Source organism: Alligator sinensis, unplaced genomic scaffold (assembly GCF_000455745.1).
Source record: "Alligator sinensis unplaced genomic scaffold, ASM45574v1 scaffold854_2, whole genome shotgun sequence".
NCBI lineage: Eukaryota > Metazoa > Chordata > Crocodylia > Alligatoridae > Alligator > Alligator sinensis.
The window spans coordinates 81805-103900 of NW_005843208.1; the positions used below are offsets into that span (position 1 = coordinate 81805).

At 47.2% G+C, this 22096-nt stretch overlaps 1 protein-coding gene across 3 annotated transcripts in view; it reads right to left on the bottom strand.

Annotated features, from left to right (window-relative positions):
• Positions 1-22096, bottom strand: part of RNF121 (ring finger protein 121) — a 41705-nt gene that overhangs the window by 19133 nt on the left and 476 nt on the right. The window contains exons 2-7 of one of the 3 annotated variants that reach the window (XM_025194429.1): positions 21805-21876; positions 14598-14635; positions 13065-13206; positions 10238-10392; positions 9525-9632; positions 7936-8056 (exon numbers count right to left, since the gene is read on the bottom strand). In XM_025194429.1, coding sequence (XP_025050214.1) covers positions 7936-8056; positions 9525-9632; positions 10238-10392; positions 13065-13190 — 510 coding nt within the window. In that variant the 5' untranslated portion in view covers positions 13191-13206; positions 14598-14635; positions 21805-21876. Of the gene's footprint in view, positions 1-7935; positions 8057-9524; positions 9633-10237; positions 10393-13064; positions 13207-14597; positions 14636-21804; positions 21908-22096 lie in introns of all 3 variants that reach the window. The other 2 variants (XM_025194430.1, XM_006037962.3) reach the window with 2 other exon arrangements.

The window sequence follows — 22096 nt, forward strand, 5'->3', positions numbered from 1 at the left end:
ATGTAAAACTGGGAATCATCACCAACGAGGAGTACTCAGGACTAGCCCGTACTGGTAGGGAGTGGTTCAGAACAGCCAAGGCAGCAACTGAACTCAAGACAGCCACCGGAATCAAGGATAACAAAAAGTTGTTCTTCAGGTATGTTGGAAGTCGGAGGAAGAACAAAAGCAACGTCGGCCCCCTGCAAAATCAGATGGGGCAGCTGAAGTCTGACACCCAAGAAAAGGCCAATCCCCTAAATGATTACTTTGTATCAGTTTTCCACTTGCCCAAGGGGGTCATGCTGTCAGACACGATGCAAAGCTACCAGGGCTCGGGAGATGGGCCCACAACTGATGTAGATCAAGTGAGAAAACACTGAGAGGCTTGACATCCATAAGTCTGCAAGCCCGGACAGATTACACCCCAGAGTCTGAAAAGAGTTGGCAGACATCATAGCATGCCCTAAGGCCAAGATATTTGAAAGCTCGTGGTGCTTGGGTGATATACCGGAAGACTGGAAAAGAGCCAAAGTGGTCCCAATCTTCAGGAAAGGGAAGAAAGAAGATCCAGGGAATTACAGACCTATCAGTCTGAGGTCCATTCCTGGAAAGAACTTGGAGAAAATTACCAAGGGATCCATCTGCAACAGGCTAATGGAAGGCAACCTACTGAGTGCCAGCCAACATGGTTTTATTACTGGAAGGTCTTGTCTGACCAACCTCATCTCCTTCTATGACCAGGTGATGCATTGCCTGGACAAGGGAGACAAGGTTGATGTAATTTGTCTGGACTTCAAGAAGGCCTTTGATTTGGTCTCCCATGATGTCCTCGCGAGCAAGCTGGGGAACTTTGGCCTCAACCATCTCACAATCCAATGACTGGGGAACTGGCTCCGGGGTCGGACACAAAGGGTATTAGTTGATGGCAACAAATCAACGTGGTGCAAGGTTACTAGTGTAGTTACCCAGGGCTCTGTGCTTGGGCTGGTACTCTTCAATAATCTTCATTAATTACTTGGATTTGGACGTCAGATGCTGACTGACAAATTTGTGGACAACACTAAACTATAGGGGAAGGCGGTCATTCTGGAGGACAGGCTGGGGATACAGGCTGACCCAAACATGCTTGCAAAGTGGGCAGACCAAAACCTGATGGTATTCCACGTAGAGAAACGCAGGGTACTCCACCTTGGGAGAAAAAACAAGCATCATACTTATAGTCTCGGCAGTGCTATACTCACTAGCACTGTGACCAAAAGGGACTTGGGGGTCTTGATTGACCACAAGATGAACATGAACCACCAATGCGATGCTGTGGCCGGCAGAGCAAACTAAATTCTGGCATTTATCTACCGATGCATCTCGAGCAAAACCAGGGATGTCATCCTCCCACTTTACTCGGCCTTAGTGAGCTGGAGCACTGCATCCAGTTTTGGGCCCCTCACTTCAGGAAGTATGTGGATAAGCTCGAGAGAGTCCAGAGAGCCACCTGCATGATCACAGGCCAAGAGAGCAAGCCTTACGAGGAGAGGCCGAGGGACATGGGACTCTTCAGCCGAGCGAAGAGAAGGCTCGGGGGGGGGATTTGGTGGCTGCCTATAAGTATATAAAGGGGGGTGCATCAGGATCTGGGGAACAGTTGTTCACCAGGACTCCAACAAGAGATACTAGATCTAATGGCCACAAGCTTCTAGAAGGCCGATTCAGCCTCGATATAAGGAATAACTTCTTTACAGTCTGGGTGTCCAAGGTCTGGAACAGACTCCCCTGAAAGGTGGTGCAACCACCTACTCTGGACTCATTCAAAAGGCATTTGGATCTTTATCTTGCTGGGATCATCTGATCCCTGGAGACTTCTGGCAGGGGGGCTGGACTCGAGGATCTCACAAGGTTCCTTCTAGCCCCTAATGTCTATGAAATCACCTGTGGTATATTTTCATGTGGTCACTGGAGAGGTCTCATAGTTTCATAGTAGCTAGGGTCAGGAGGGACCTGAACAAATCATCTAGCCTGACCCCCTGCCACAGGCAGGAATGAATGCTGGGTTCACAAGACCCCAAACAGGTGATCATCCAACCTCCTCTTGAAGGTGCCCAAGCTAGGGCAGTTGGTTCCAGATTTTGGCCACCCTAACTGTAAAATATTGCCCATGCTTTAGCCTTGGTGTGAGCCCTTGACGCCCTGCGTGGGATAGTGAAATGCAGCAGGTGAAGATCGCTATTGCCCAGGTGGTCAAGGACCTGCAGTCCCCTCACCAGGTCATCCCCCGTGGCCAGGACCAGGTCCAGCAACCTAGTGGGGCTGTCATTTCCTGGATAAGGTGAAGATCCTGTAATACAGCCAGGGACCTACACGAGCGGTCAGACCTGGCTGTCTGCTCCTCCCAGCAAGTGTCTGGGTAGTTTAGGTCACCCATGACAATAACATCCCTTGACCTAACCGCCTCCATAAGCTGACTGGAGAAGACCTGGTCCACCTCTTCCCCATGGTTGGGTGGTCTGTAATAGACACCCACCGTAAGGTCCCTTTCGCCTCGCCCCCCCTTGAGTTTGACCCATAGTGTCTCTGCCCGACCCTCCTCTAACCCAAAGCTAATCCTTGATGATGTGAGGTGCTCTTTGACATAGAGCGCAATCCCCCCACCTTTCCTCTCTGTCCTGTCTCTTCTATATAGGGTGCATCCCCCCAAATGCCCACCGCCCAGTCGCGGGTAGGGTCCCACCAGGTTTCTGAGAGCCCTACTACATCTGGGTTCTTACTCGTGATCAGAAGGCACAGTTCCCCCTGCTTACTCTGATGAGAAATCACAGCCAACAACAGGAAGTTATTTCACGTAGCATGTAATTGAAGTGTAGAACTCAATGCCATAAGATGTTGTGGAGGCTGACAGGCGATCCAGATTCAAACAGGGATTGGACACATTCTTGGAAGAAAGGGGCATCAGTAGCTACTGAGCACAGGAGTTAGAGGAATCAGAACTTCCTAGACTTTAAACACTGGAGGCTGCAAGTGGGAGAGGAACAGTGGAAAAAAACCCTGGCCAGGGTTTGGTCTAGTTTAACGTGCTGAGAAACCTGTGTGGCGGTCAGGGCTGCTGCAGCTAGTTCACTCTGGTGCTGTGCGACACAGGAGACTTACCAGGTTGCACCTTAAGTCTGGCCTAATGGCAGTTCTTATAGCCAACTACTTGCATAAGTTTCTGGGCTTCAACTTAAATGCAAAAAGGTGTCATTGCAGGTAGTTCAATGAAAGACCTGATCAGTGAACTGTGGCACTAAATAGTCTACACTATGTTGGCATATGCAAGGAGACTGACTGTGCTGCCACTACATGAGACAGTGGCACCTCCTACCCAGAAATACTATGTTCAGTTCTGGCCACAAGGTTAAAAAGATGCACCTCTCCCTGCTTTAGCCAGCAGAGGCTCAGAGGGGGGGAAAAAAAAGAGCAACTGGAAACACAAAAAGATGACACATTAACAAAATGATAAGGTAGCATTGTTGAATTCAGAAAGCTTTAAATAAAAAAAAAAAAAAAAAGAGAAATAGAGGATCGAAGATGCAAGTAGATCCCTAGAGGAGCCACTGCTGCATTAGAAAGCAGAATATTTCCAGAAGGGGTATGAACCCTCACCCTTCAGGACATGCATCAAAAGCAAACTAATGAGGGCTAGAAAGAAGTCCTCCCATATAGGTAAGTTATTCTGCAGTTGCCCACTAGGCAGGGGAAGGGAGGGGGGTTTCTGAGTCTTCATTTAAGCAGGTGATAACTGGACCAGTTGACCCAGAGCCTGATCTGATATTGAAATGCTTGTCATCTCACTCAAGTACTGAGCCTGCTCAGTCCTGTTTCAAGCTCTGACTGGATCACAGCAGAACATGCGGTGGTGACTGGGGTTTCAGTTGAGACACTTCAATACCTGAAAAAACAAAACTGAAAGACACTTAAAGAAGAGTCACACGTGGCTAAGCCAGAATTTTTCCCTATGAATAACCACTATAAAAAAAAAGGTGCAGCTTGGCCAGTCCAGGGCTAAAGAAAAGTTAATGTCTAAAGTACTGGGTGGGTAGAAATACCAGGGAAGAGATTATTACAGGTGGCATATCTAAGTAAACAGATTAAACTCATGTTGAGTTCAAGCTAGACCTGCAGAAAGTGAAATCCGTAGAGGTTGCACAGTGGTCTCCGAGCAGGGATAGGAGGGTAAGAGTAGGCTGGGCAAACATAGCACCAGCAATAAGAAAGGATGTGCTAGACCCCTTAGGCAGACAAGGTTCTTTGGGTAAACGCGATATCTTTTATTAGACGAATTAAATAGTTGCAACAATTTTTCCAACTATTTGGTTGGTCTAATAAAAGATATCACATTTACCCAAAGAACCTCATCTGCCTATGTCTTTAGACCAGGGGCGGGCAATTATTTCGGGAAGAGGGCCACTTACCAAGTTCTGGCAAGCCATCAAAGGCTGCATGACAGGCAGCCAGGGGCAGATAAATATTAACTTTCTAAATGTTTTACGGGACCCGCGGGCCAGATAGAATGGCTTGGTGGGCTGCATCCGGCCCACGGTCACATTTTGCCCACCCCTGCCTTAGACCAACACGGCCATGACCAACATTCCCCAAACCTCTTGGGTCTTTTCTCAACTGCAGCTTCTTTGGGGAGGAGTCGCACTGTGAAAAGCCCAGATGCAGGCTGCTGTTCAAAACCCAGTCTTCACTCATGCTGTGAGTCACTCGCTTGATTAAGAGCAAAGCTACAGTGCCAGCTAGTGGAAGAATCTTTCCTATGCAAGGCAGGCTTACAAAATTGCCACCAGAAGCCAAGGCCAAGGTCCATGTGAATCCAAGAGGACAGGAATGTGAAGAGACTGAGCTTCCCGAAGCCATAAAAACAGGCTCTCTTCCTCATTTCTCAGAATGCTTTATCCCTCTCGCTGCAGCCTTGATCTTGACAGGATTAAATCAGCCTACAATGATGCACTTCATAGTTGGGAGGGTCGGAAGGGACCTGAGCAGATCATCAAGTCTGACCCCCTGCCATGGCAGGAAAGAGCACTGGGGCCAAATCACCCCAGCAAGGTGTTCATCCAGCCTCCTCTTAAAGACCCCCAGGGTAGGAGCTAGCACCACTTCTCCTGGAAGTTGGTTCCGGATCCTAGCTGCCCTGACAGTGAAGTAGCACCTCCTGATGTCTAGTCTGAATCTACCCCCCGCCAGCTTGTGTCTATTATTTCTAGTCACTCCTGGTAGTGCTCGGGGGGACAGGGACTCCCCCAGTGCCTGCTGGTCCCCTCTGACTAGTTTGTAAACGGCCACTAAATCCCCACTCAGGCTTCTCTTGTGGAGGCTGAACAGGTTCAGGTCCCGTGGCCTCTCCCCGCACGGCCTGCCCTGCTGCCCCCTGACCATGCAAGTGGCCCTCCCCTGGACCCTCTCCATGTTGTCCACATCCCTCCTGAAGTGCAGCGCCCAGAACTGGACGCAGTACTGCAACTGCAGCCTGACCAGTGTCGCATAGAGGGGGAGGATCACCTCGTTGGACCTGCTCAAGATGCATCTGTGGATGCATGACAAGGTATGGCTGGCCTTCCTGACCGCGTCCCCACACTGTTGGCCCATGTTCATTTTGGCATCAATAATGACTCCAAGATCCTTTTCTGCCTCTGCACTGATGAGAAGGGAGTTCCCCAGCCTGTAGGTCTGCTGCTGGTTCTTTGTCCCCAGGTGCAGCACCATGCACTTGTCAGGGTTGAAACCCATCCTGTTCTCATCTGCCCACCCCTGTAACCTGTCTAGGTCCGATTACAGTCTATTCCTCCCTTCTAGCGTGCCCGCTTCCCCCCACATCTTAGCGTCATCTGCGAATTTGAACAGGGTGCTTTTCACCCCGCTGTCCAAGTCACTGATGAAGATGTTGAACAGTGCGGGTCCGAGGACCGAGCCCTGGGGGACCCCACTGCCCACATCCCTCCAGGTTGAAAATGACCCGTCCACCACCACTCTCTGGGTGTGGCCCTCCAGTCAACTAGTAACCCATTTGACTCTGTAGGCGTCAGTGCCACAGTTCCCTAGTTTTTTAATGAGAATGGGATGAGAGACAGTGTCAAAGGCCTTCCTAAAGTCCAGAAAGACTATGTCCACTGCTACCCCTGCGTCCAAGGATTTTGTGACCTGGTCGTAGAAGGCCACCAGGCTAGTCTGACAGGACCTGCCTCTAATGAACCCATGTTGGTTGCCATTTGATCAGAGTGCTATTACTTTGCAAAACAGACAGGGAGATGCAAAGTCCCTGGGTCCTTAACTGATATGCAGATAAGCGAAGTTTGTTACAAGGTGATCAACTGGGCTGGCACTCCGTTCCACAGTAAGTCTCTCTGACACGCACAGTGCTGCAGTTGCAACACTGTATGCTGCAATGAAGACAAGTGGCTAAAAAGTGCAGTATTTAAACAAATCAGAGGGGTAACCAGATATCATCAACACTCCACTGAAGTCAATAGGGGAACATGTACATGGCACAAGGCAGCATTGCAGAGACCAGAGCTACTTTTATACAATCAAGAGCTAAGGTATTGGAAGAAGCATAGCCACATTAAGCAGAGCCCTGTGCCAGTACTTAATGAGGCTGTTCCCTTTCTAGTACCCAAGTGACTTAAGTTACCTGAGCATGGCAGTGACCTGGGTTAAGAACCGCAAGTCTAAACAGCCTCTGGAGAGGCTTTATTGCTGTGTGGCCAAGGAATAAACTTGGAGAACTCTCTATTGTGGAGGGCACATGCAGACAGAACAGAGCTGCTACACTGGTCAGTGCACAGGCCCACCCTGCCCAGGATCCTCAACTTCATAGTGACACCGTAGAAGGTAAGGAAAGAGCATTTATGCAGGGCCTGTCCAGCCTGATCTGTCCCCTGCCCATTCGCAGGACAAAAGTCATATTTGGAGGCTGCACCCCCTATCACATTTAATATTTGCTGAGCATACATGACTTTGTTCAATCTCCTTTGGAACCCAATTAAATTATCAGGCTCAACAACACTTTGTGGCAATGAATTCTACAAGGGACCAGCTCCAACTACTTTCAAGGTTGGGGCTGCACCACCTCCTTGGGAAGTCTATTACAGATTCTGGTCACCCTTACCATAAAGAAGTTCTTCCTTGCATGCGACCTGAAACTATCCTCTAACAGTTTATGGCCATTGCTCCTCGTCCTCCCCTGGAGAACTCTAGTAAAGAGTTTCTCCCAGCTTCCAATATTCACCCCTTACCTACTTATAGATGGCCACCATGTCCAGCCAAATGTATAACTTATATAAACAATGCGTTTCATTTATTCATTAATTTTTCTAATAGATGACTAATTTTCCAAAATTCTGTGGCACACCTGTTCATTTCTGATGGCACACCATTGTGCCATGGCACACTGGTTGGGAAACACTGCACTAGGTCACCTCCAGAGGTCCCTTCCAGCCCAACTTCTCTAAGAGTCTATGATTCTAAGAAGGAAGGGTGTTACGGGTCACCGGTGTAAAACAGATACATGGCGAAGTAATGAGTACCACCCTGAACATCTGAGCATGAGAGCGCTGCTTGTCAGAAGGAGGGCAAAAATAGCACGAATCAAAAGTTTGTTCCTTCTTTAGAAGAGGTTCTTGAATAAGGCGCCAGGAACTGTAACCATGCATTGGCAGAAATGACCCATTGATCCCTTGAGGGGCAGGGAGATGCATGGAACCCATCCTTCTAGATACTGTGACAACAGGTCCCTTTGAAAACTGACCCAGGCAGCTGCTTGAGTGAGCTGTACTCCGTGTCATTATTCCTGACACATTTCCTACAACAAAAATACCATTTCAAGGGAAAACTTAACAAAAAAGTTAGTCCTCTGATGAGTAAATGCTACACAGACGAGAATATTCACAGATCCATGACATGGTACCTGCATCAACTCACCCCTATGGTTGATGCCATATAGTCTGCACACATTTCAGCAAAGTCCCGCTCCAGTACCCCATAATAAAGCCCGTAGAATAGGAGTGAAATGCCAAAATCCATCGCATCTTCTGGTTTGATTCTACAAGAAAGACAAAGGAATCGCATTTAACACCGAGCATGTTGAAAACCAGCTGCTGTAGAAACAGAATGATCGTGGCAAAAGCACATTAACTCCATTGCCAACAAATCCTGCTGGCAAATAAGCGCTTGTTGTTTTTAAATATCCTCACAGAATCATTTGCAACAGCTACATTGCAATCCTAGTCCATAATTCAAGGCCTCTGGGATGTCTCCCCAGCTAAGCTGTCGGAAACAGCCTCATCTTAATGCAGCAGAACACATTCATTCCAGTCTGTGCAAAATGCAGACAGTCTCTGCACTTTCCCCTGGAGGCAACAGACGTGCCTAGCAGTGAAGGCAGGACAGCTGGCAAGATGCATGTGACACCCACTAGCTCTCACGCAGAGGATGCCAAAGCCTCAAAATTAGGCAGCGCAGCTAGTTTGGCATGGCAGAGCGTGTAACAAGAAGCATGCCTGAGAGAGAAAGCTGGGCAGGTGCTTGGGGCTGCGCTACACAGGAGACTCTGGACTGTTCCTATGAGGGTAGCTCACAAGCTGCTTAATTCACAGCAGGTTGTTGAATTAAGGATGAGCTGCCCAGCTGTTTGCTGCAGCTTTTACTTCAAAGGGCATCACATCTCTGATCAGCTGGAGCTCATCAGTGGTCCTGTACAGCTGACTGATGTGACTCTATGCCCTGGTCACTTCGCAGAGGCAATAAGGATGCCTACTTTCTGGCTTTTGCTAAGAGGCAAGTGGGAATGTGCTTCTTGGGGGCACTCCCTGCCCCATGGCAGAGGCAATGCAGATTTGCTGGTAAAGTCCAATTCTGAGAAAGAGCAATTTCAGCTTAATTGTGGGTACTTGGTATCTCTCCAGAAGAGGTTTAGCAGCAAACCTGGACATGTTACACTTAAAAATAGCTTTAGAGCACAAAATAGGCTTCCAGCTAGTTGCTACATGCCTCTGCAGGTGAATCAACTCTGATCAGTACAGGCCCAGGAAGAAAAAAAGCCATCAAGTAGTTCTAGCTGGAGTGCTGCGTCAGAACCAAGTACAAAGTACAATGCTACAGTATCTGGGAGAGCTGGCTGCAGGAGTAACGTCAGGATGCTGTTTTCCCAGGATGGCAGAGGACAACTGTTACTCGTATTTGGTCTGGAGCTGTACAAGAGGATTAGAGGAGAAAGCAGAAACAGCAGTGACAAACACTGCACACAAGGGAAAGGGATTGTGTGCATGACACCGGAGCATCCTCACTGGAAGCCAGGTGCTGGTTTGGGAGCAACCTGAACGGTCACCTGTGATTGCTCAGCAGCTAGAAGAGAATCCAACAGTCCCTCTGATCTCCTGCCTTACTGATCACATGGCCACAACTCATCTCTAGTTATCATCCTTTAAAGGAACACTGTGCTAACACCCAGATCTACAGGGCTTTGACCATTCACCATGTTGATAGCAGCTAGGCATTAGAGATTTGCTCACCTGAATAATAAGTTAAGACCAAAGAGTGTGAACATTACAGCCATGTACCCAACAATTCCAGTAGCGTAGCTCATCTTGTATATTAGCAGAAACCATTTATACACCAGCCTGTAAGAGACGTATAAAAATGAAGGCATTAGGGTTTCTTGCAGTGAAGTCTCACAGAACACCTGAGTGTTTTACTGCATCTTAGGATATATGTTGTTGTCTGCATGAAAAGGAGGTAAGATCTGGCATGCTTATGGAAGCTAACAGCTCACAGTCCTAACCTCCCTCTGATGATTATTCTACTTGTGACTCTAGATGGGTCAACACACACATAGCATGACAACTTCTAAATCCATTAGATCTTGACCTTCAAGACTAGGAGCAAATGCTGTGTCCTAAACTGGGGATAGGATGCGAGTCCCCCTCGTGCCCAGAAGAACTGACATAAATCAAGCTTACAGTTAGTCACTCAGATTAGCACTGTTCTGGGGAAATTAAATATTTGTGATAGGCCAATTGGCAAACAGCATAGCAAGATGGTTAAAGGGGCATGTTTAACCCAATTTATCGGATGACTCTTCCCACAGGCAAAAATATGGCTCAAGTCCAGAGTTGAACTGAAAAGTTTAACCACAATCATTCTGTTAGAAAGAAATCAGCTGCTGCTGCAGATTGTGCGCTTCTAGCCTTGGGCTTGTGATTCACAAGGAGAGGTGTGTGCTAACCTGGGAGTTGTTTGCACGAGAGGTTTACGGGTGGCTCTGAATGTGATGAAGGCTGTGACGGTGGAGAAGAGGACCCAGATCACCAGGAACCGCCACCAGTGCAGCTTCATTGTGAAATAAAGAGGAACAACCCACATCTGAAAGAGGGTCACCATCTGCAAGGACAAGTTAAAGGCATGTCAGATAAATGCAAGATCACACTGTTTAACCAGCACTGAAGGATGCCACAGGTCTGGTAACCTTTGTTCTTCTTTTATCTCTTAGAGACAGCGTATTCCTAGAGAGAGGGTGCAAATATTAATTGTGCAATTCAACCCACTGAACACTGGTGGTGCAACATGAGATTTAAGTCAGGCTATTGAGCTCTGCTCAACTCTGCTAGAAGAGGAATACCAGCAGAGCTGCTCTCTCATCAGTTGCTGAGGTGACCACATCAGCTTTCCTTCACTCAGGATTCCTGAGAGTTTCATTTTCACCTTAAAGCAGGTGCTGAACGATGGATTCAAACAGCAGTAAGTTTTAGACTTGGTCGTACCATTTCCATTGTTCCCCTGTACTCAGTTTTTGCAATGCAAATAAGAGTTATTTGCAACATAGCAGTTTAAAAAAAACAAACCTGAACCAAATCTTTTTTTCAACAGTTAATTAGCATAACCACCACCTTGAGACCCAGAAGAGAAACCTCCTTCATCTCAAGTGGGAGGATATCCACTGTTCTGCAGCCTGACCCAAGTCAGTGGTGTGAGAAAGGATTCAGTGAACTGAGTGATCCAACAAGTGCAACCCAAAAGGTCAGCAATCATGAAAGCCAGCTTTTATTCATGAAGCTGTTCAAGTTATTCTACTAATCACATTATTCTAAGTAAGTGCGATGGCAAGATCAAGTGGTCCCATTGTTTCTTTAAGGATTAGCACAAGGGTGCTCAACCCCCAGCCCATGGGCCAGGGCTGGATCCTGGCACAGGGCCCAATCTGACCTGTGGACTTGCCCCCTGCTATAAAAGTGGCTTGCAGGGCCAGATGAGTGGGGCAGGGCCAGTCTGCATGTTGGGACTGAGTCGTGAGAGCCTGCTGGTAGCCCCTCCTGTGTCAGGACTAGGTCCCAGTGCTGCCCCCTCCCAGCCCCCCACACTAGGATTGGGGTCCTGGGGCCCAGCACCATCTTTGCCCAGCCCTGCATGCACTGGGATTGGGCGCCCCATCCAGCACGCAGGGCCCAGGGCTCTTCATAGGTTGGGAAATATGGCACCAAGGGAGTGGTGCCACCACTCCCCTGCTGCCAAATTTCTGGACCTGCAGGGCATCTCATGAGCCTGATGAGACTGCTACAGGTTGGATCTCGCCTATGGGCTAGGGGCCGAGCACCCCTGGACTAAACATATTAAGTGGCGAGGTTTTACATGGATTCACTCAATTACTCAATGGTGTACTGTATTTACTCAAATATAAGGCAAGGTCCCACCTGCCTCTGCCCAATCAGCATGGGGAAAAAAAACTCCTCCTCTTATATGGTTTCCTTGTATGAGAACATTAAATACACTGTCTGTCTTTGAACTGGTGCTAAAAACAGCATGTGCTTAGTAATGGAACCAGCCATGAAGTTCATTAAATGCAGCCGAAGCTGAGCATAACTATTAAATACAGAGGGGCAACCTTGCCAATGGGAACCTACCACAAGGATAGACTATTGCAGCCCAACTGAATAATACCCACTGCGCACAGTCCCCCTCAGCGCCAACTCTTTCAAGTCATGGTGAGCCACTTCAACAAATACATTTTGACTTCCTGTTCACTCCCACAGCTAAGCTGTGTCTTTCTTTCTCATTCCTAATGATTCCTGTTTCTTCACCAGCCTTAAATGTCTGGGAAACATCACCAAGTGGGTCCCCAAATGGTTCACCCTGTCACCCCCTCTCTCAAACTCTCTCACATGATTAGTGTGGCCCCACCCTCCATGAGGTGTAGCTGAACCAGGTTGCCCCGAACCTCATCTACATGTAAGTTTCTGGAGGATCCCAGGACTCATGACAAAAACATCCGGTTGCAGTCATGAGTAGGGAGCTACTTAGCATGTGGATTCTTTGCTGGGGGGGCGGGGAAGTATCTGGAGTTCACACATACTGAGCAATGCCAAGCTACGGGGTCACCATGGCTTGACATGCTGTTGGTGTTGAGGCCCAGCTCAATGAACTATAAGGTAAATCATGAGCGTTTTGGCTTTGGACTAATGTCATGCATAGGTTGTGCTATATATCAGTAAACACAAAAGTGCTGCTTAAAAGTATTTATGGAATAACTGTGCTAAAATCTGCAGCAGTTTCAAAAAAGGGAAAGATGTACCATTTTCAGATAAGCTAAATCTGTGGGTGCCTGTAGTAATTTACACAGGTTTATTTCAAGGTCACTGTTTTCAGATATGCCTGGCCTTTCCCTGTGCTCAAGGAGAGGGAGAAAGTGGGGGGAGTGGAGGGCAAGGGGCCTACCTGATCTCCCAGATTTATTTTCCCTGCTTTAGCAGTGGGATGGGGACAAATCAAAGGCGAGCCTCCAATAATTAGATTCTATACATGCACTTGGAAAATTATAACATATTTATACATTTTCTATATATTGAATCTAATTATTTGGGGGGCCATCTTATATTCAAGTAAATACAGTAATTCTGTGGCTGAGCTGCACGTCTCTACATACAGTTCCGATACACTCTTGGAAAAAGCTGGCAAAGGATGTTTCAACATCAAACAGCAGAAGAGTGACAATTCACATGCTCAATAGCTAGAGATTTAGCTGCAAAGCCAGAGGGTGGACAAGGTGGTCAGATGCTTACATTGTAGGAGCGAGGGTGCCTCTGTTTCCATTGTACCAATAGGAGCTGTGCTACTACTAACGTGGCGATGAGGATGAGGACCATTTCCGCATGCATCGCTTCGTGACCACGGTGCTTGGCATGCATCCGAGCATGCTCGACCCTGGAATGAGAACAAGGCAAGTCAACTGGGGTGTGAATCAGGGGCCCCTGAACACACCGAGCTACAATGAATGGCATGGTAGGAGTTTGTGTGAGGCCAGGAGGACTATATTGGAAGGGGAGGGGGAGTACGTGGGTACTGGAGGGTAGGGAAGCATGCTGCTGTTGACAAGCTGAGAGGCAGAAAAAGGCACATCTGGTCTGGCTTGGATTCAAGTGCTATAAAAAGTTAAAGAAATGCCTGCTTCCTGCTCTTTGCAAACAGGACAGATGATGATGGAAAATGAGGGTTAGAAGGGACCTCAGGAGGTCACATCTAGTCCAACCCCCTGCTCCAAGCAGGACCAGCTCCAACTACTTCATCCCAGCCAGGGCTTTGTCAAGCCGGGCCTTAAAAATCTCCAAGGATGGAGATTGCACCACCACTCTGGGTAGCCTGTTCCAGGGATGTTAAGGGTTGGGTTGGTGTTCCCACCTGCTGAGAGCAAGGAGAAGCAGACTGCAGCTCTTGCATGTACTGCCTGGTACCGATTATGGCAGCATTTGCTTCCGAGGAAACTCCCTCCTATTTATGTTTGTTGGGCAAATATTGGACAAATGAACAAATGCTCAGCAGAGATGCAGTGGGTCAAACAGAATGGGTGAAAGGCTCTTTCACTTCAGCTTTTTGAAGCAAGTTACTTCTCTCCCGCTCACTCAACTGAAGAGGAAAGCAGCCCCAAAGAACAAACGATTTGCATAATGTAAAAGAATGAAGATTCAATCTGCTTGTTGCGAGAGGAACAGAGACCACAGGCCCAAGCTGCTATGTCCCACCTTGAGATAAGAATCATCACCATAGCAGAAGAGCAGCCCTAATAAACTGAAGGCCCAGCATGCATTTCTCTACCTCTGTTCAAGGTAAGCACCTGCTCACTGCTACAGGCCCAGGATGCAGTGGCCTATTGTGAGAAGGAAGCCACGAGCTTTTATAACAACAGAGTCTAGGTCAGCCTAGAAGCCAAGACTTGCGAGCAATGCATAGGTTACTTCACTTAGAAAAGTGAACACACTGTGAATCAAAAATACACATTTTCAGTTTAAGGAGCCTTGAGACTGTTTTACAGATAAATGTTCAAAGAAGGCTGGCCTCGTTACACTCTTACAAAGAAGCATCCAATTAAAATTGGTGTGCTTAACAGGAAAGGTGGAATAAGTAGCAGTCAATAGGTCTGGAGACTGAGCTGGCGGCTCAGGACAGGTGACTTCCTCACCGTAAGAAGGCGAGGATTTTATGGTACATAGGCTTTGCATTTCAGGACGGGCCTCTTTTGCTGTGCACTGTTGGTAACATCAACGTTGCACACTGGGGGAATCCAGTGAAACACAAACTGGCTGCACCCTACCACTCACCTCCATTTCTCCTCTGGAGACAAATGCGACAGATCAACCTATGGAGGAAAAGAAGTCATTTACTGGAGTGTGACAGTAGCAATATCAGCCTGGGGAAGATCAGTGAAACATTTCTCAAATAGAAAGGGGTCGGTTTCTGCACTGCTTGAGCAAACATTTCCTAAATGCTGGCACAGAGACATTTTAATTGGCCCCAAGTGTCCAGCTTCTTATTCATTCCTCTTAGCACCTGATTCAGACTGCAGGCAATGCTAGAGATAAAACAGCTAGTTGTAACTTTCATAGGATCTTCTTCATGGAAGTGCTTCTGAAATTCAAACCAATAGGTTAGGAAGAAAGCGGGACTCAAAGGGGAGAGGGTACGTATTAACCACAACCCCACGTTCTAACCATTCTGCATCCAAGACAGAAGAGTGTAGCCAGCTGCCGTCATCTGAATATTAGCCCTTGGCAACCCAGAGTTCACACTAGTGCCTTACAGCCTGGGCACTGCCACGAGTTCTAAAGAACCCTTCGCATGGCTCCACACAAGTGTTACATCACTTGTGCATATCTGGCTGCGCACAACCACACCGCTCTGCAAGCTGGGCTACGCAGCTTGGGATGCTAAACTATGTCCTCAGTGGGGGGCCAAACTTTTTGGCGGGCGTGCCACAAATTAGCCCCCCTCCCCAAAGGCCACTCCAATCCCCTTCCCATGACCGATTTGCTGCCCTGCTTTCCTCTCCATGCCTTCTCTGCAGCTGTACGGCCTGTCCTCTCCCTAATCTGCCAAATGTGCAGGCTGCCAGCTACACAGAGGCTGCAGGATGACTGCCGTGGCCCTGACTGGTGTATATTTCACTATTTATTGTAGTGCCTGGGAGCTGCAGTCAAAGACCATGACACCCACTTGGCAAAATGCAATGCAAACGCAGAATTAAAAGCCAGTGCCTGCATTTTCTCTGGGGCAATCCAAGTAAATGGCAGCAGCAGCAGGCTGATGCTGCTGTCCACGGAGGCAGCGTTATTTAGGGGATGGTCTCCAGACAGCAGCACCCTAGCCCTCGTCAAGCACTCCTCACAGGAATCACAGAGGAAAGTTTCAGAAAGGATTTAACTGAGAACCATGAAGGAGCTTGGCAGATAGTTCCCGGAAGCATGTCTCGGGCATGAGCAGCAGCGTAGGTGTCAGCATGAAGCTTCTCATTTTAAAATGAACGCGCAGACGAGCGAAGCCAGCAATGCGGACTAACCAAAGGGGAAGTCTCCATCTCAGAGGCTGATGCTGCTAATAATCTTTGCTTCACACAAGTTTAGCATAGCCCTGCCGTCCCAAGGAAGCTGGGGATGCAGGCTTAGCTCAACAGACTATGGTGACCATAAGGATCACCTAGTCTGTACCACACAGGCCAGAGGATTGCACCCTATGGTTCCTGCATCCAGCTCCTCCTTTCCGGGCATCTCTCCTAGAAGCATTTAGATGCTTGTCAAGCATCACCAGCAGCCCTGGGTGGGATACTTATTCTCCAGGTTAACATATTTGCTTACTTCCAGTCGCTAAATCTTGTTATGCCCTTGCCTGTTATGTTAAAGCCCTCAACTATGAAATCCTTTCCCCACCGCATAGGTACAGTTGGGTAGAAGATCTTAGCCCTCCCTCATAGTAACACAAACATGGACATGACAGGATGTGGCGAATGAAACGCCACCCCATTTCTGCTTATCCTGAGCTCTATTTATACTGCTAACAGTTAAACCCAACAGAAGCAACTCGCTTGGGGCCAAAACCAACTGACAGTCACACAGAGCTGTTTATAAAACACCAGCTGCTTAAGTATGTGGCAACATGCTAATGAAGTCAAGGAACCAACACGCTATTTGGACTGATGCTTGGGTTTTCCTCCCACTGGGTTCTCAGTAAATAGCACAACTGCTCTGGAGGACTAACAAGTGAGGCTGCCCCACATACAGGCACTAGGCCACAGCAGCTCAGTTTGAAGGCAGGTCATGCCAAGGACTCTTAGCAAGCATTTCTGCAGTTGCAGCACTGGTGCTGAACAGAGCTCCACTTTGCTTCAACACAAGAGCATTAATTAAACAGGGGCCTCCCTGGTCCAGAGTAAACCTTTACCCCTTCTATCTTTTCATATCAGCACTGTGCAATACAGCTGACTTCTCCCAACACTTTCTTCAGATGAGATGTAGGCCTAAGGTCTCTCAGAAAGGCATTAGCTCCGCTGCCCTCACTAAATGCCAGCTTGGGTGAAATCACACTGGCTATTTCAGCTGACAGTGTATTCACCTCTACTTCATCCCAAGCCATTAAACAGTGCTGCTGCTGTGTTCCACCGCAGCACGACTGAATTACGAGAGATTTAGTTCCCAGCAGCTTTGAAAAGTATTTTGGTGTGAAGCAGATGGGAGATACAGCGATATGAATGCTCCCATTTAAGTTTCAGGGTTTGCCTAGGCAGTAGGTGGTGAAGGTTTGATACTGGATTTCAACGTGGGCCCATGAGACCCCATGCTCTTGAATCACAAGCAGCCACGCTGTTTTGTTTTTTTAAATAATTCCATTTCAGGGGTGATCTGATAAACAGCTGGCGCCAAGAAATTCAATACAATGGAAAACCTGGCTACAGCTCACTGAATAGGAGAAACGCAAAAATGTAAGGCTGCGTTTCTCAGCCTGACTCAACTTTGAATTGCTTGGATTTTGCAGATGTGGGGAAGTTACTGGCATTCTCCCTGGAACTGTGGAAGCTTATTTAATCAAGTACGGTGGAACAGAGCTCCCCGTCTCCATGCCCACGATGGATTTCCGAGCTGGTGCCAGCATGCTCCCGGCCCATCCGGGTAACCTACCACTGATCTAGTCTATGCCAGGGAACCTTCAAAAAATGTCCCCATTGCAGCTAAAACTAGATAAGTTATGTAGACAATGTTTTAACTGCTTATGCAATCCTAATGAGGAGGGGAACAATCTAAGTAGCAAGAATGTCATTGCTTGAAAAGGTTTATTTCCCCCTCGCCATGGAGGAATGGACAAAACATTGGAAAATGATCTATAGGAAGGAATCCTGGGAAGTCAAGAGGAAGGACACAGAAGAGCTCTTAGGTCATATTTGATCTAGAGTTTTTAAACTGTTAAGAGCTAACAGTTATTTTTCTGAGACTACAAGAGGATGAGACATTTTTTGTCTCCAGCAGCAATCAGTCTAACCAGAAAGCTCTCACACACTGGGAGACTAAAGGATGGTGTCCACTTCAGTATGCTTGGGATCTTAATGTATGCACATGAATATGGATATTGAATTCATGAATACTCATGAGCATGAAGTTATTCAGGTGCATAAATGTTTGCAAAATTGAGATCCTACTGAATTTTAACACTCAGGTAACAGAACCAAAGAGAGCTGTGTGTTTTTTCAATTAAGCCTCACTGTAACAGCAGCTTATTTAATATTAAGTTTTAGGTCCCCTTCTGCATATATCCTACAGGTGATGGAATGAGTTATTCCTCATATAAAATCATCTTTGACAATAACCATATTAGTCATCCAAGAATACCACATGCCTTGTTCTGTGCCAATATGTACCTTCCTGAACAGAACAAAGCTGCCTCCAAGGGGAACATGTCTTTTGCATTTTTTTTAAAGCATTACACACCTGAGAAAGTTACCTGCAAGGGGGAAAAATGGGTTAGTGCCATTCCTCCTTTATAACATACAAAGATCCCCTACAAAATTCCCTTGTCCTGATGCCAAATAGTCCAGCTAAATAAGGAAAACAAAAATGAGACCATTTCTTGGGTCCAGCCAATTTTGCATTCTCTGTATTAAGCCACCCAAAAAATAAAAAAATCTGTCAACACCTCAAAGGGAGGGAAGTGCTACCAATCTACAACTAGAGAACAAAGAAACGACAAGATTTGCTCAAGATCCCCCCCAGAAATAATTGGCAGAGCAGGTACCCGAGTCTGGATCTTCAAGTTGCAGAGTAGGAGCCTAACTGTTGCTTCTAAATTGAGTTACACTCAGCCTAAGTAGTATGACTATAAATTTAGCCACGAACACTTGTCCCTTGTCATGCATGGTACCTAGCGACAAAAAGTAAAAGCCCTTAGTGGGTCACCATGAATAACCCCATCACTGTATAGAAACTGAAACACCCAAGTCTATGCAATGCAATTAAATCATTATTTGTAGATTAGAAATCCAGAAGACTAAAGCAATCCAGTTCAAATTCCTGAACAAGCCAGAGCTCCCTGCTTGATTCTTTTAATTTCTCTTTGATCCAGAGCACCTCTTTTTCAATAAGCATATAATCGTGATCTAAAATAAATCACTGCAGCCACTGGAAAGTGATTAGTTACCTTTGCTGTTATGCAATCCGGTTTTATTCCTCATCTAAGCCCAGCTGGCTTCAATTTCCAGGCAGTGAATCTTGTTACGGCTGTCTGCTACACTGAAGGGCTCTCTGTTATCAAGTTTCTGCTCCTTACATAGGTCTAGAAAGATCAGATCACTGCTTAATCATCGTCCTCTCCCTGCTTAGCTAAACAGGCCGAGTTGCTTGGGTCTCTCTCTGCAACATATACTTTCTAATCCTTTAGTCATTCCAAGGGCTCTTCACTAAACCAATTTCACAAAATCTTTCTTGTGTTGCTGGACACAGTGTTCCAGTAACATCTCCACCAGTATAAATGCTTTCTACAGGGGAGAGGGGTGGGAAATCTCAGTATGCCACATCCTTCCATCTCTCCCCATGGCAAATCACACTGCTGAGTGCTAGCCCATCCAAAGAAGCAGAAGCAAATCATGTTCACACATGCATATTTTATACAACAGATTGCTCTGTGCAACAAGCGCAGCAATGAATGGAGGAAAGTTTCCAGTTTCACACAATGCTTTACAGGATAGCTCAAAAGCAGGATAAAACACAAAGAAACCAATGACTAGAAGCCAAGGACAGTCCTAGGATGCACATTGTTTTGTTTCATAGTACAAAAAAAATCACCAAAAAGTGGTTCTTTCCTCTAAACCCCTACTATAAATGTACAGCAATCTAAGAGAGAAGCAGTACGCTTACTACAAGCTCTACTACACGTTGCTTTTGACCTCATGCTACTATGCCTGAGAAAGAGCTAAGGCGGCAGATCTGTAGATGGAAAAATAAGCAGTCACTCCATTTAGTTATCTAGTAATGGACCTTTCCATGCCAAATACTACCTAAAGCTGCGGTACTTATAGATACCAATTATGACCAAATGCAGAATAAGGTGCACATTTCACACCTGTACAATACTGTTCCTTGTCGGCAGGCAGTATTTCCTCTAACATTATTTGTATTTATGCAACAAACTTTGATCTCAAAGAATTTCAGAGCCCTTCACGGAACCCATATACACACATACTACCATTAACATGCTGCCAAACTCTGGTGTGGGAGGTGGCAACTGGGCAGATAAGCTGCACAACATTATATTCCAAAACAAGAAGTACTGGCCAAAAAGACTGGACTTTCTGGAGAGACATCATAGCATCTTTAACATCTCTAAAGAGGTACTTTTTAATATGACACGAGAAGAATCCAGATAGAGTGAGCTCATTATATGCACCACGGAAAGCTGATGGGCTGAGATGACTGCTGTATTTTGAACCTGCAGGGAGCACAAATAGCTCAAGTCCAACTCTTATAATACTAAAGCATGCACAGTTCCACAGGCTAACCGCTGATGCACAAGAAAAGTATGCATGTCTCTGAGCCCTGTAAGTGGGGCAGCGGTCAGATTCACACCCAATGCTATCTTCCTTTACAGAGGCAGACGGGGCTGCTCCGTTTGCCTTCCCAGTGAGTTTCTAATGCCTTGGAGTCAGACTGATCGATGGGGAGTTCGTTTAAAAAGGTCAGACCAGTCAACTCTTTCACGTTATCCCACGACAAGAAAGATTTCTTGCAAGTCCCACCCAGCTGCTGATACAAAACGGAGCAGTTTGTGACAGCCTGTAACTGGCTCTACCTTCCCATGATTATTCCTTCAGTGACAGAACACAGCCCTAGCAAGAAGGATGATTTTCTTTTCGTGAATATCAAAGTTGTGAAGCTTATGGTTTCACGGGGCCAAGCATGGAGCAATCAGCTGGATATAGCAAGGCAAGCTGCTGGATTTTGTCCGGCTGTCTTCAGTGCATTCAAGTACAATCTGGTGCCTTGCTCTTGCCTAATTAGCAAGACAACACAGACACATGCAAGACGCATATGCCGCAAGTTCATATGTAGCCTCTGCACAAAGAGGTTGTTGTTGAAGTCATTCAATTATAAAAAAGAACCCTTAAAAACTCCACACGGGTCAGACATTTCTTGTGCTTGTGCAACTTCTCAAAGGGACCAAACAATGCATGTGCTGAACACAAGAGAGAAGCCCGAATCCTTTGTCTTAGATTTAACAGCCTGCAGAGTTCGGCCCCCAGCATCTCAAATCCTTTCCCCTCTTCCACTTAGTCCCTCTCCTCCCATGCCTCTTCTCATAACCACCTTCCCCTTGGAGCAGCATCCTGTTTCCTGTGCTATGGCCACCTTGTCCGCTTCAAGTTTCCCCAACACATACTCACAACCCTAAGCCTTTCAATAATGCTCTTTCCAAAGATGCCGGCTCCCTCTAGCTATCAAGTGCCGAGTGTATTGGATATCTTCATTGCCATCAAGCGTCATGAGGCAGGGAGCATGTAATTTTAAACATTTCTGCAGTAACTAGCACGCTGACTGGTACAACTGTGCCTGAACGGAAGGCGCATAAAGAAACTACTAACACACATACGGGTACCTTGCAGAGTGGTGTGCAATGATGGGGATACTGTAACATTATGCCAGTTTAATTAGATCCTTCAGGCCATTTTAAATGGACACACCTCCTCCACCAATCTACCACAGCTGTCTCCCACTCCACGTCACCCACGACACATTGCCCAGAGCCCGGCAGGTGCTTTACTTGCCTGCAAGATGCACCCTGCATACAGGATGCACATACTTTGATCTTGCTTTACCCCCACACACAAACCCACTAGCCCAGCTACAGTCACAACGAGACGGAGAGACGAGCACGAACCCAATGCCCCGACACCGCCCCCGGCAAGTTCTTAAGCAGGGGATTAAATTCCGCACTGCTCCGATATGCGAGGGCACTAACGTCTGGTCTCATGATCCTCTCGGTGATCCTGCTTACCTAGCGCACACGGCACAGCTGGCTCTACAGAGCCCAGGCACAGAGCACTCGTTATGTAGATACACAACAACGCTGTGTTGGAAAGACAAGGGCAGCTTTATGGCTGCCAGCGATTCCAGTTAACACTGAAGGGTCTTCTCTGCTAAGGAGACTCCGCTCCTTACACCCCCAACCCAGGCACCCTGCCCCCCGCAGGGCTCCCCCCACCCCCTCAGCACTGCCCCACCCCCCAACCCAGACAGCCTTCTCCCTACCCCCCTCAGGGCTCCCCCACCCCCTAGCACTACCCTCA